We start from the raw sequence: 14,970 nt of genomic DNA, 5'->3' as shown, positions 1-14,970 counted from the left end.
GGGAGAGAAGAGAAAAGTCAGAACAGGTAGGAGAGTTTAAGCATGTTTCCAGCTCTTAAAATTCACAGAACACAGTTACTATGAGTGTGTTTGCTTTGAAATATATGAGAATATATGAAATAAATGAAAGTGATGTAGTCAGGAAAAGATTTGTTGATGAAAGAGGTTGTCCTGGTATCAACAATAATGTTGTTGAGTGAATAATTTTAACATCCATCAGCTTATGTGATCCTCGTGACAACATATGATGCAGGCAGAATATCAGACAATGCCATCTCCATTTTATAAAACAAGTGAGAAATTATGAGACATGCCCTAAAGCACTTGATAAGAGGAGACGAGATTAGGAATCTAACAGCCAGATTTTCTTTGCCTAGCACTGGGCTGCCTCTCTAATAATACCTTAAAATTAATCTAGAGGATGCCTTAGATATTAGGAATATTTTCACATATAGTATTTCAATGGGTATTATATATTTTTAAAATTATTAATGTTTTATTAAGTCTTACATGTATAATATTACTGAGAGATGTGCTTGTCTTGTGCTTGGGCCAAGGTGCATGAAATTTTATATATAAAACTAGAGGCTGGGTAGGGTGCCCAGGCCTGGCCGGCCATCAGGGCTGATCAGGGCCTTCTGGCTGCCCACCAGGGCTTTCCTTCTGGCTGCTGGCCAGGGCCTTCCTTTGTTCTGCGCTGCCCTCTGGTGGTCAGCACACGTCATAGCGAGCGATTGAACTCCTGGTCTCCCAGTCGAACTCCCGAGGGGACAATTTGCCTATTAGGCTTTTATATATATAGATTTTTTTTATAGGTATAGTAATTAAAGGCAGTCATCTCTACTCTTTGCTGCTAGTCATTATCAAAGTTGTCCTGTTTGAATTCTCTATTCAAATATCTGGATTCATGGAAAAATTGGAACCAGACAGGAAACAAGCTAAGATCTATAGAAGAATTAAAGAAAAGAGTGAATTTTTATTTTTCAAATTAGACCTGGTATGCACAAATGTATACAAATGTGCTTATCTATGCTAATATTTTCGTGTTCAGAATCATTTTGTGATTAAATTGGGGCAAAGAGTTCCTGTTGCCTCATCGTGCAGAATTATGGGAAAATTTGATTTGGGCATCGAGGTGCCGGAGAATGAAAATTCTCAGGCTTTTTTTGAGCAAAAGGAAACTCTTGAAATGGAGGGTCCCAGAACAGACCATTTGGGTACTGACACTTGTCAGAGTAGCCAAGCCAGCATCCTGGGTGATTTTAAAATAAGAGAATTCAAATTGGCCACCAGTTCAGAGATTGCATGTGTGGATTTTTTGCTGGGGTTTCTTTTGGAGGAGCAGATGACTCTGCAGCCCAGGCACTGCCATCTGCTGCCAGTGTGACACATTTGAAGGGGGACCCATCTGGGCACCATCTATAAACACTTCACAGTAGAAGAGCTTAATATTCACCTGGAAGATAAATTTCCAATGATTTCTAGGAATAACAGCACAGAGAATTTTTACACCTGCCAGTGTTTAGCCTACAGACTCAATGTTCTGAGATGATTGCTGGTCAGCTGCCAAGAGGCACTTTCTAGCAAGTCGATAGCTGTCATCGAAGGGCTTCAGTCATTATCTGTCTGTCTTTACCCATCCCACTAATTTCATGATGGTGGTGGTGAATTGATCTCGTTTGAGAACTACTGTACTTCAGATGCCAAAGGACTTGGGAGATGGGGAGGCTGACTCCCTTTACCACATCACCAAGTTCACCTGCCAAAGAGATCACCAGATGTCTCAGGCTCTGTAATCCTTTGGAAAATCCCCCAGAAACTTTCCTGGAGGTCTGTATCTATCTCTTTAAAAATATTAACAAAAGATGTAATTTAGAAAGGAATATCTTTGCTTTTTCTATCTCTTTTGAGTGGTGATATTTGATTGGTTTCTTTAAACAGTAAACACTTTTCTATAGAAGTGAGATATGACACCAGGCCTATCACCTAGTAGGCATATATACTTACTATTTGTGACATGAATATTGTTCAGATTTACTTTCTCTGGTATGTCTTATGATTATAATAGTTCACTTACTGTGAAAAACTATGAAATTTTCAGAAAAATAACAATGTTGTAAAAATTAATCGAATGGATTTTTAGATAAACTCAAAGGAAGGAAGTGGGCAGATAAAGACCAGCAGTTTATGGTTTAGGTTTCCTCCCTTTCTTAGAGTTATAACATGAGCTCACAGAAGTTTAGGGCTGGAATCCTAAAGGGCATTCCTAGTCCTAGTTCTAAGGATGTGGAAAACTGACAGTCATGATGTCATTCTTCCTTTCTTTCTCTCTCCCTCCCTCTTTTATCTTTTATCTTTTTTATTTGTTTATTTGGTTGGTTGGTTGGTTGGTTGGTTGGAGTAGGGGAGAGACTATCATGTTCACATACTCTTCCAATGAAATTGTCATGAATCATTCCTTGGGGTGGGGGGAGGGTGGGAATTCCCTTATGTGACTGTGAAACCTAGTTAAGACTGTGCAGTGGAGTTAATGGGGCCATGCTCTTAGTCCTGGCACTGGAATTGTCACTGTCCTAATAATCTGGTAATATTGGAAAAGAGATTAAGAACTTTCCCAGAGGAACAACGTTTTCTTTAGAAACAAGATGACTAACACTTCGATGATCCCGGTGAGTTTTGTGGCTTTCACGTTCATCTTCACTACTGCCCACATTTATTTTTAGGTTCTTTCCAGTTCCTGCAGCGTCCTATTTTGATTTTCTGCTGCACTCAGTTGGAGACACTATGATAGTACTTGATCTCTTTGTTCTCGTTGTAGAAGTCCAGAAACCAGCACACTGTTCTTTCCATCAGTAGTTGAAAGCCCATTACCCTTAGTCATGGGCAAGTCTCACTTGCCCTGCCCTGGAATGCATTAGGTAGCATCCCGTCCCTGGTTGAATAAAGAAGGCACAGGAAGAAAGCACCAGAAGACATTAATTTTGTAAAATTTAGCAGAACCCTGAGGCTTCACATTCAGGAACAAGGATTCTCATCAAGGACAGCAGTGATGCATGGGTAGGCAGTGTTCTTCATCAGTTACCTGAGCAACTTCATCTGAAGGTTCATGGAGTTGGAGGTGGGTGGGGGAGTAGGGCAGCAGGAAAGCCTCTTGGAGGGTGAAGTCTCCAGGGTGTTCCTAATCCACAGCTAGAACCCATAGGTTTCTTCCATGGCTGAGGTTCTGAGTTAATTGCTCTGAGATGGGTCCTAGGCATATTTTAATGCTTCTTGGTGATTGTAATATCCCATCAGGTTGAGAACTACTATCCTAAATGAAAGTCTGGTGGGGAGTTCAGGATCAGCGCTGCGTGAAAGGCAAAGCACTGGAACTGGAGTCAGAAGCTTCTTAGTGACTGTGTGACCTGGAACCAGTCTCCTGCCCTTTCTCCCAGCCTATTTCTTGGTCTGCAAACCAGGATGATTATAAAATGAGAATCACATTTTATAATGTCAGAGTTCAATAACATTCCTCTACTGGAATACCATGCCAGCATCTAGCACAATACCTGCACAGTCAAGTACTTGTCAGCCAGAACTGAGGCTGACATTGGTGGCCTCAGAGTCAGGGTGAAGTAAGCAGTGGCTGCCCTCCACGCTTGGCCCTGCTGGGGCTGAAGCTACTCGTCGTGACAATATATTTCAGATTAAAACATAATATAGTAGCTGAAGTAAAAGAAAATCTTGTCTGTTTTATGAAACAGCTTACATTCTTAATCAAAATTTCAAATCATAACTAACATGTGGTAAGTTCCATAGCTAGGTGTCACATTTCTTTTGAGAAATTGTACCAATTGTCATTATTATTATCATTACTTATTTTTAATCTCCCCACCCTTTCTTATTCCCTGCTCTACCAGGCTGGTTTTTATCAGGTGAGTTTGCCAAATTGGACCCAGCATTTCTTAGCCTTGTCAGATGCCTGAAACATGTGAGTTATATCCACATTGCACACGCCAGATGCAAGGACTGCACTAGCAGTCATATGTAAGCAACATTCAGACTCTGAAGGCTATTTTTTTATGCCTAGCTTTACAAGGTAAGGGAATAGACATATGCATCAGAAAGTGAATTGAAAGCAACCCCGCTTACCAAACATTCAATAAGAACATCTGTTTCAGATTGGTTTTCTGACTTACCGAGGGATTTGTGGTGAGTGGAGAGAGCAGTCACTGTGTCTCCACCTTCCGTGTGTCTGCGGCAGAACCACATTCTCTGCTACATAAGATCGCTTCTCGGCGCTGCAAGACTTTCCTCACTTATAGCTTCTTCCACGAAGCCTTCGGCTCTGACATACTCGACACTGCAGCATATAGCATTGATTAGAAGTTCATGAATCTCCCCACAGGCATACCCCGTTTTATTGTGGTTCGCTTTACTGAGTTTCACACATGTTGCGGTTTTTTACAAATTGAGGGCGAGACCCTCCACCAGCAAAATGATTACAACGCACTTTATTGTGAAACTCTCTTTATTATGGTGGTTTGGAACGGAACCAGCCATGCCTCCCAGGCCTGCCCGTATATATGCTAATATGTAACTGATTCCATCGCAAGAAATATAGTGGAAGCTACTTCATACCTCGGGGCGTAAGTGATATTTCTCCAAAAAGGCCTTAACTATCCTCCTTTGCGCATTCTAATTTAGGTTCAGCTTTCTTACTCAGTCCGTTGCTATCTTTCCATGTATCTCAGTTTTTATGTCTGTTCTTTTTCATGGTTGTTGTTGGCTCTCTGATACCCCTGTAGACTAAAGCTTCATTCATCTAACATTTCTGATCTCTTAGAAGCAAAAGAGTTACTGACTATCTACATAGCATTCAGGCCTTTAATATGTCATTCTTTTATTATTAAAAAAAATTCCTAAGGATTACCCGATTATAAATATTAGAAATGATCATTTAAAATTAGGTTTCCAGTGGCTTCTGAAAAAGAAGAAATACATGGGTATTGTAAAACAAAATTCTAATAGATATCATTGATAACAGTTTAAAGGGTTTTCCTCCATAGATATTTTATAACTGTTAGTACATATATACATCACCTTTTTAAAATGTACACAAATTGGATCATACCACACAGAATGGTCCGGCGCCTTAGATTTTTCACTTCATCATCAGGTATCTCGGAGCTCTCCTATATCAGCACCTAAAGCAGCACATTTTATACCTAACTATACTGTGTTTATTGTAATTTATATAACCATTCTCGTGTCAGTGGACTTTACATTATGTGCTAACCGTCATTTATATATTACAAAACATACAATTTGGTATACTTTTGCAAGTATAGCCAAAGGGTATGTTATATTTCTAACAATGAAAGGTCAAAGGATGTATGTGTTTTAAATTTTGATATATATGCAATAAGCCATTTTAGCCTCATATGCCTTGAACCACAAGGTGTTTGGGAGACATTTGAACTTTCAAGTGGAGATACCCACTTAAAGATTCCAGTCACAGTAAGTGAATCAAACCTAGAAATGACCATTCAGTAAAGAGTGAAATTGTGCTCTCTGAATTGTTAGTGGAGGCACAGAGGGAGTAAATTATCAAGAGACTACAATGTATAGCCCCATTTAACTGCTGATAGAAGGGCCCTCAAAATCCACACTATTATTTAAAAATGTGTTTTTAGCAAAGGCTAAATACTAGACCAGACTAAAGCAGACATTGTCTGTTGAGGATACCTGTCATCAGGCATGGAAAGGTTTCAGAAGGTGGGTCCACTCTGTTTACGTGATCCTGATGTGGAGATGCCATTGCTCAGTATCGCAAACACTGTAATCCTGCCTCACTGCCCGAGTCTAGAGGCGTCCCAGTGAGCTTCTTGGTTGTTGTGAATTTGTTTAACCTGTTCTGGGATCATTACTATTCTTCCTACTCTGGAAAATGTCAGTCTAAGACAAATGGCAGTGTGTTTTGCTATCAGGAAATCAGTGACCTCTCCCTATGTTTAGAAAGAGATGCTACTATTGGATCAGCTGTTGCCATGTTTTGACAACTGAAAAAAGTCTCACACCTTTTTTATTCTTTTTCTGATTATAGGATACTAGAGGCCCAGTGCACGAAATTCATGCACTGGGGGGCAGGTGGGTCCCTCAGCCTGGCCTGCACCCTCTCACAGTCCGGGAACCCTCGCTCCTTACTGCTTACTGCTCCTTAGCGCTGCCACAGAGGTGGGAGAGTCTCCCACCACTGCCACTACACTTGCCAGCCTGAGCCCAGCTTCTGGCTGAGTGGCGCTCCCCCTGTGGGAGTGCACAGACCACCAGGGGGCAGCTACTGCATTGAGCATCTGCCCCCTGGTGGTCAGTGCACATCATAGCGACTGGTTAGTGTGGTCATTCTGCTTTAACAGTTGCTTAGGCTTTTATTATATACACTAGAAGCCCAGTGCACGAAGGCGGGGAGTCCCTCAGCCTGGCCTGTGACCTCAGGGGATGTCTGACTGACAGCTTAGGCCCGCTCCCCTGGACATCCCTGTGAGAGTGCACTGACCACCAGGGGACAGCTCCGGCCCCGCCCCCCCATCGCCCCTCCTCCGCTGTGGGTTGCTGCCCCTTCCTCCCCCCCCCAAACCCGATTGCCGTCCCCTCCTTCTGCCTGCTGGCACCCGCCTTGGCTGGCCTGGCGCCACCTGCATGCCGGCCCCACCAACTGATCATTCCACTGTTAGGTCAGTTTGCATATTAGGCTTTTATTATATAGGATTAGTATAATAAAACATTTTCATTGTCCAGTCCTGGAAATAATTAATTGCCCCTTTGGTTATTGAGTGAGCAGAGTGGTAGGCTCGGGGAGTGGTTGATACTTCAAATAAAAAATACTTCAGAAGCCTTATTTTAATTTCAAAATACCTTGCATTTTAATTGAAGGCCAGTAACGAAACAATAAAAATGTAATGTTACTACCTATTGATGTTCATATTGAAGTAATTGAAAGTATTATACCAAAGACTCTTCCCATGGCAGAATTCTGGAATTCTTATAGTCATTACTGAGATATTCTGCTTTGACTTCCTATTGGCATTAAAATTGGAAATCTAAAATAGAGAGTCACTTCTTTTCTCAAGCTGCTAAATGGTCAGACCTCATGGTGAGTGCCTGGGTTTGAAAGAAAGTTAGCCATGTGTCTCACACTTCTTCAGATAGACCCCCAGCAGTTACAGAGGGGGAAATAACCAAAACCCTGTAAAAGAAAAAAACAAATACAACCTGAAAATGAGAACTTGTTTTCCAAACTTTTACTCTGGACATCCCAACATCGACTTGTGTAGCACACAAGGTATCCAGAGGTGACTCCCAACCACACAGAGTCCCAGTATGTGTCAGCACCACAAATGGTTTGTGTCAGAGTTTGAACTTCATTTATGTCGAACACCTATATGTTTATGTGCATGTTGACTGTCTCTGCGATCCGCTGTAGAGATCCTGTAGGGAGCACTGTAGTCTCTGACACTGGTGGGCGTGGAGGACATAGGTGTTGATTCAGTAAATGACTGTGTCTTTTCACCAGGCCCAATGCAGTGTGGTGAAACTTTGTAGGTGTCGCTGCGATTGTTGACTCAGTTGTAGCCATCGTACCTAGTCGCCTATTAAAAATATGTCAATTTTAAATTGTCAATGTAATTAATATATGCTTACTTTAAAATAGTCAATGCAGAAATGTACATAGTACAAATGCGAAGGGTCCCTCCCCCACCTCTGAGGATCTCAGCTAACAGTCCCATGAGCATGCTTGGTGCCTCCTTGGGTACATACATGCCATGGCAAATAGCTATTGATGAATAAACAGGCTTCCTCTGGACTGGGGATCCAGAACATTCGTTTGAGAAGCAGCAGCTCAGCTAACCAGGCCTGTGGTTTACTCCAGATCTCCTTACTGCAGGTGCCTAATGTAGCTGACGGGGAGCAGACACATCCACTTCTTTCTCTACTGGGCCCTCTCCTATTCCATTAGCTGTTATCATCTGGGCTCTGACAAGAAAAAAGATATATTTCTCCCCCCCCACCCCCCAAAAAAAACAACACACAAAAAAACTAAAACCAAATAAAGGCTGCCGGTGTGACCCTACAGCTGGGGAAGGCATGTGATGCGGTAGTCATCTGTCCCCGTTAAACACAATGGCCCAGTCTCTCAGCCTCTTTAAGGCCCTAGATTTGGAATAATCTTTATCATCTGATCAAAAGATAAATGTCACCTGATGCTTTTCTCTACCCACAGTCTTCCCTTCAAGACATTTTATGGAAAAATGCTCATTTCATATCATATTGTGAACTTGGTAGCCGACACTTATTTTGTGAAAAGTTGGCTCATGAAATAAAATACCTAACAATAAAATACTTAATACATGGATAATCATCAATTCAAATCAAATTCTCTGTGTATCGGTTTCCTAGGCTTTTAATTAGCTTTCACCTCTCCTACCTGACACGTGGAGATGAGTGAGGTATGTGATTTTTTAACAATGAAAGATAAATCAAGCAAAATAGCAAAAAATAGTAATTACATAATAATTGGTGCAAACTAATATTCAGCACTTACATATCAGAGACTCTATGCTAATTAAATACCTACCTATATTGTCTTTTTTTCCTACCTATATTGTTGTAAAATTTATAGAAGTAATTTGCAAGTTAGATATGATTATCATTTCAGATGAAGAAAGACTAAGAGAAGTGAAGTAATGTGCCCAGTCATGAGAGTAGTAAGTGAGAGCACTGTGATTGGAATTTGCAACTCTAATCTATTGGTAGTGGCCGAGAGTGGTTGGAATCTTTGATGCTATGTCTAGGCGTAGCCAGGAGGAGTGTCAAGCCTCATTAGCCATGAGTATCGAAGGTCTGCGGGTAGCAGAACATAGGCCGCGTATTTGACTCTTGCATCACAGAATCTCACAACATGATGCAACTTAGGGAGGAAAAACATCACCTCCTTTAAAGTATATTTTGGTCAAATGTCACAGTCTAAGCCCTGAGCACAGTTTTAATAAAAAGCCACATGATTCCGCAGTGTCTAGTGGCTGAGATGTGCCGGGGCAGAGCTACTGGCTTCCCACAACTAACAATCATCTCATTGGCCACGCAGCTCCCCAGTGGCTCCCTGTGGTAGCATTGTCACACCCCAACAAAGCCGCTTTGCCCGCGGACACATAAGCCCGATGGCTGGCACCGACAGTGTCCCTGAGAAATGTACTGTCCTCTGTTCTGAGTCAGCCTTATTGTTCAGAGTCGAGAGAGTGAGGCTTATGACCAGATCCGGGACAATGATATGTGCTATGTTCTTGTTGTCAGCAACACTGTGGGTCCACCATGTGTCTAAACTTTCAAGTCTAAAATCCTCTGAAACGACCTTCTCACACCCTAACCCTCACGCTTGAAGAACTATTTGTCCGTAACTCAAATGCCACTTCCTCTGACGTCTCCCAGGGCCACCACTATCTTCAGCAGCAGAATTAGCTTGTTGATTCTTGTCACCCCAGCATCTAGGACAGTGCCAATAAAACTTTAACGACTGAAAGAATAAGTTAAACTATGCTGATGCTTAAGAAATTGGGTGTAGTTAAACTACAGTGATTTTGGTGACCCGGGAAGATGGAAAGATAGTAACTATTCCAAAGGTACTTTCCCTGAATCTACTCTGATCATGGGTGAAGCAGAATGACATAGCAGAAGAAGGGCTTTGCTTACTGGGGATGTTGGGCTGCAGCCGATGGGGAGAGACATGCTCTGTAAATGTGCTGTTGATTCCCAACTATCATATATCTGGCGCTAATGAGCAGAGATGGATACATGTTCAAAGTGTGTCATTTGTGTGTTTCTGTGCTTTTGGTGTGTACAAAAGTCATTGACGTATCTCCCACCGGTCTATGAAAAGCAGACAATTGATGTAGTAAGTAGTTCACCAGCAGTATCTATGACTAGGTGCATTTTGTAGCCACAAAATGTTAACTAGTGTTCAAAAGTCTACAACATCAAATCGTGTGTATTGTGTCTGCTGGGATGCTTTGGGCTGCAAGTAGTGGAAAGCAGAACTCCAAATGGCTTACACAATAAGGAAGCTTTATCTCAAAAACAAGAAGTCTTGAGATAAGGTCACTGAATGATTCATTGAGCAGAAGAGTCACATCTTGAAGGACTACTTTGCCATCCCCTCTGAGTTAGCTCCCTCATGGTTGCAAGATAGCTGCTGCCCTTCCAGGTAACACGTGGTAAAGAGCGAGGAAAGCTTTCCCAAAAGACCTAAGCAGCTCTCTCCTCACATCGCATTGTCTTGAATTAGGCCCGTGCATACCTTAAAAGTTATTGCTAAGGGAAACTGGATTACTACAACTTGCCTAGGCAATTGAAATTTACTCCCAAATTGAGGATGAGGTCAACTTCCTTGGGAGAACCTGAACTAAATCAGGATTCCTTTAATATGGAGAAGGAGGAAAGGACTTGGCTCTTGAATAGGGAATTGATCAACAGTGTCAGTTACATTTGCTCTGTGGAGATGCCACGTTCATATTTTCATATTACCTTCCAAGTGTCCAATATGGTAATGACCTTAATCAGGTGACTTCCTATTAAAAATTAGCTGTTATCTGGTAAGGTAAAGATGAAACATATAATGAATTCAGATAAGACAGAAACATCTCCATGACCTACCTGACTTGACCAATGAAATTCAACTCCCCAGTCATAATTAGGAAGAGAAACAAAAGCTATTTTCCAGTTCGGTGATGCTGCTACTCATTTCAATAGTTATTCACTAGCTTTTCTCCTAACTGACTTCTAGAACCTAGACAGGGATACTGCCAGAAAAAAGGTGGGCAAGCACATCTCCCCAGATGGTCAGCCAGCTTTCCCTTTAGTCATGTGTGTGGTTTGCATACCGAGACCTATGCCTACAGGGTTCAGTCATAATGGAGGCCACTGGTTCCAGTTGCCAAGTCCTTTCACACTTGAGGTTACATCACTGAGCTCAACACTTCTCAGCTCCCTTGTTCTTTTCAGTTCCTTGATAAAAATTTCATATGTCCGTTTATTTCCCGACGAACTTTCACTTTTTCAATAGTCTTTGAGCACTCATGTCTGTGTGGAGGCAAACACATGACCGGGCATTGAAGAACAGCGTCTGAGCAGTGTTAGTACATGGATATGGGGCGCTCAGAGGAGGGAGCCTGGAGGGCTTCCTGTAGGAAATGGCAGTAGAGCTAAGACTTGAAGGAGGCTGCTTCTGGTTTCTGCGAGAAAGATAGATGGGACAGTGGGAAGACAGAACCAAGGACAGTGGTTTAGAAGCTGCTGCAGGAGGCCAAGGAGGCCTGGGCTGTCCAAATGTACAGGCAGCGTTGGCTGAAAGAAATAAAAAGAGAGATTCCAGGAATAGAGCCAGGGGCCATAGGACAGAACTGGGCCAATTCTAAGGGTTCTCAGCCAACCCTATCTCATCCCCAAGATTCTTAAGCTAAACTATGGACGTCACCAGCATTCTTCATGAGCTCCTGCCCTGGATCCATTCCCCTTTTCCGTGACCTCTTTTTGGAATATTTACGAAGACTAAGTGGTTTATGTAAGCGCTTCAGAATAAAGCCCTGAGTTTTTATTACTCTTGTTCACAGAACATTAGAAGACGCTTCTGGATAAATGCAAGTTGTTATGGTACATGTATGCCTGTTTGACCAATGGCAAACAGCCTTCCAAGTGTGGTTAATGTCAGAAGTGAAATTATTTTCCTAAATGTTATTTCTTTTCTCTTTTCACTTATGAAGTATATTCGGTGCTCTTCGAACTGGTGCTTATATGGTGTACATTTTGATGACCAAAGGCCTGAAGCAGTCAGTTTGTGACCAGAGTTTTTACAATGGACCTGTCAGCAAATTCTGGGCTTATGCATTTGTGCTGAGCAAAGCACCTGAACTGGGTGAGTGTCTTCTCTCCTTCCATTTTCTCCTCCTCGATCCCTTTATGCTACCTACCCACAACATTTATTTAAAGACAAACAGTTTAAAGGTTCTGTTTGGTTGGTTACAGGAAAGTTGCAATTAAATGACTCACTTTCACTACCTTTTTCTCTCTCCCCTCCCTCCTTTTAAATAATTGTACATTGTGTGTATGAAGAGCAAAATACTTGACATAGAACATGTAGATTTCTAAGCACTACTGTATATACATGTCCTGGCGGGGGGGGGGGGGGGGGGGTATAAAATATACACAGCCTCTTCCCTCTGGCCCATCAGCAGCTTAGCTAATATAAAACATAAGGACAACTTAGCAATGCGATTATTTCTAAGTCCCATGCCAAAGCATACTTCCATTTCTGGAGTCAGGATTCAGACTAGGAAATTAAGCTTTTCATTTGGGTAGCCTCATGTCCTCATTAACACATGCTAAGCATTGGTTTCTGGTGTGTGTTTTTTTTTTAATCACCAAAGAGACAGGCCTTAGAGAAGAGGAATATAGTTCACCTTTTAGAAACTAATTGAAAAAACATAACTGGTTATATTTGCAGATTTCTAAGGTTTTTCCTTCAATTCATTAATGGGCTTCAGTATAAGTGTGTCACAGGTTAGCAGAAGAGGTGAAAAAGTAAATGGCAGTGGTTTGACATGGATACAGTTCCCCGGGATAATATCATGATTGCCCAAGGAAGGGACCCACTGGTGATGAGCTCTGAGTTCATCCATGAGCAGTGCTGGCCGCTGTCTCACAAACCGGTACACATCTTAAGGAACACCCAGCCGTCCTTTGGGTTTCCTAAATTTTTTTTTATCAGGAATTAAGAATTGTATGTATTACATTAAAAATGTTTATGTATGTATAGACTGTGTTCTCCCTTTCGTTTTTCCCCAAAAGGCGTTAAAGGTTGTAATCTCATTATAAGCCACCTACAATACAAGAGATCAGCAGTCTTTCTGTAAGGTGCCCTCGCTCATAGCCTGTGTCTTTTCACAAAGGCCTCTCTCTGATATGTGTGTCGGCAACCCACTCACTTTCCCCTAGCTGTGATGCACCTGCTGCCTACAAATACCTGGCAATGGGTTTGAACTGTTGGTTTGATTTTGCCTTCCCAGGTCAAAGAGAAGGGAAGAGCAGCACAAGAAAACTTTTCCTGAAAACCCTTCCTCAGTAAGGGGCAGGGGCACAGAGAGGGGTCCTCTACACAGCCCACGATAACTAGATCATTGTTGTGTGTGTGCCCCCCACACAGAGCCTATGTAGTCTTAGAGTGAAGTGCGTTAGTATACATTCATCCCTTTAATAAATTTACATTAAGCACCTCCCAGAGGTTAGGAATTTAATAGGGGCTAGGATGGAATGGCTACTTTATCTAAAAAGAACTCTATAATATGAATTTTATGAGCTAGGCCCCAGGAGGCTATTTTTTATATTTGAATTGGTGCAAAATCTTAGGTAACAGAAGTATTTTTCAAACCTGAAGCTACAGACAGTGCCCGGAAGTCTGCAGCTATATTAAGTGGTTCTTTGTTTTAGTTAGAGTCATAGACTGTCTGAGTTCCATCACGTGGTCTCAAAGTGGACTTGGTCTGAGAATGTGAGCATGTCTTCTTTACCCATAGGGTTTTGTGGCATTTTTCTTTAAAATAAATTCATACATTATTAATATTACATCCCACTGACTTAATTTATGCTCTCTAACAAATATCCTTATGAATTCCTCTGTCTTTTTTGATAAAGAACTGAATGCAGATGTATGAATACAGTAAATGCATGAAATGTGTAACACCACCCCTCCCCATGCTATTTTTTATATATTTTATTGATTTTTTACAGAGAGGAAGGGAGAGGGATAGAAAGTTAGAAACATCTATCAGCTGCCTCCTGCACACCCCATGTTGGGAATCTGCCCGCAACCAAGGTACATGCCCTTGACTAGAATCGAACCTGGGACCCTTAAGTCCGTAGGCTGACTCTCCATCCGCTGAGCCAAACCGGCTAGGGCCCATGCTATTTTTGAATACATTTACATTTAACACCTTACTACCCTCAACAAAATTTTTTTTAAAAATCAGCAACGGTGCCTCAATGCATCTGGCTCGTAATCCTCAGTGTGCAAAGGAGCCAACCTCAGCCTGTTTCTAGAATTGTCTTTACCCTGCAAGGGCAGCTTGCCTGTGTTCTGAGTTCTCTCCTACTGGATTTGAAGGACTGGCAAATAAACAGTCCTTTCTACCTGTTGAATAACTTACTGAAGAGCCACTCCACGCTCTCCGTAGCAGTCACTTTCCCTCAAAGACATGACTAGACCTATGCTCTCAACCCTCGTGCTCTCTGGCTTCTGTTCCAAATTGAAATCAAAGTTTGAGGATGGCGGACAGAGTTCAGATTCCTGGACTGTTGGTGCAGTCCCCGGAGGTATCTGGGCTCCCATCCTCTGTCTTAGAATGTTGATGCTGATGATGCTAATTAGCCACCTGCCTAAAGTTCATCTAGGCCCAAGATGGCCATACCCTGCTCCCCAGTGCAGACATTCCCACTGAACACGGGGTCTTCCCCTTTGAACCCAGAAAGAGTGGGACTCATCTCTTGTGCCATTAGCTTGATGAGCCCATTGCATCCTTGCTTACCGGTAGTTTGTAGGTTGGCTACAAAACAGTCCATCCTCTCACCATTAAAATACGGGATTAAAGTGTTGACAATGGGCTGAAGAAAATAAAATCCTAATCTTGACACCGTTTTTTAATGAGGCTAGCTAGTGACACAAATTCTTCCTGTATTTTCAGATCCATCACACAGAGGTTTTTATAATCTGAGTACCTTTATAAAATATGATTTATTTTCTTTCAAATATCCTGGAGCTCATTTGATAATGGCTAAAGTGCTGGTAAAGTGCTGAAGCCAAGTAGATGCCCAAATCAGGCCAATGCAGTGTCCCGGAGGTAACCAGCCCAGCCCTTGGTTAGTGAACATATTTGTTTTGAAAGT

At 42.0% G+C, this 14,970-nt stretch overlaps 1 protein-coding gene across 5 annotated transcripts in view; it reads left to right on the top strand.

Moving 5' to 3' along the window:
* Window positions 1-14,970, top strand: part of ELOVL6 (ELOVL fatty acid elongase 6) — a 145,854-nt gene that overhangs the window by 121,181 nt on the left and 9,703 nt on the right. For all 5 annotated transcript variants that reach the window (XM_070390761.1, XM_070390770.1, XM_070390745.1 and 2 more), the window contains one exon: window positions 11,796-11,947. In XM_070390761.1, coding sequence (XP_070246862.1) covers window positions 11,796-11,947 — 152 coding nt within the window. The remainder of the gene's footprint in view (window positions 1-11,795; window positions 11,948-14,970) is intronic.

This window comes from Myotis yumanensis, unplaced genomic scaffold (genome assembly GCF_028538775.1).
Source record: "Myotis yumanensis isolate MYYU_CA2020_CCGP unplaced genomic scaffold, mMyoYum1.0.hap1 SCAF_1, whole genome shotgun sequence".
In the NCBI taxonomy this organism is placed as follows: Eukaryota; Metazoa; Chordata; class Mammalia; order Chiroptera; family Vespertilionidae; genus Myotis; species Myotis yumanensis.
Note: the sequence above shows the minus strand (reverse complement) of the source record. Positions and strands in the feature narration are given on the sequence as shown.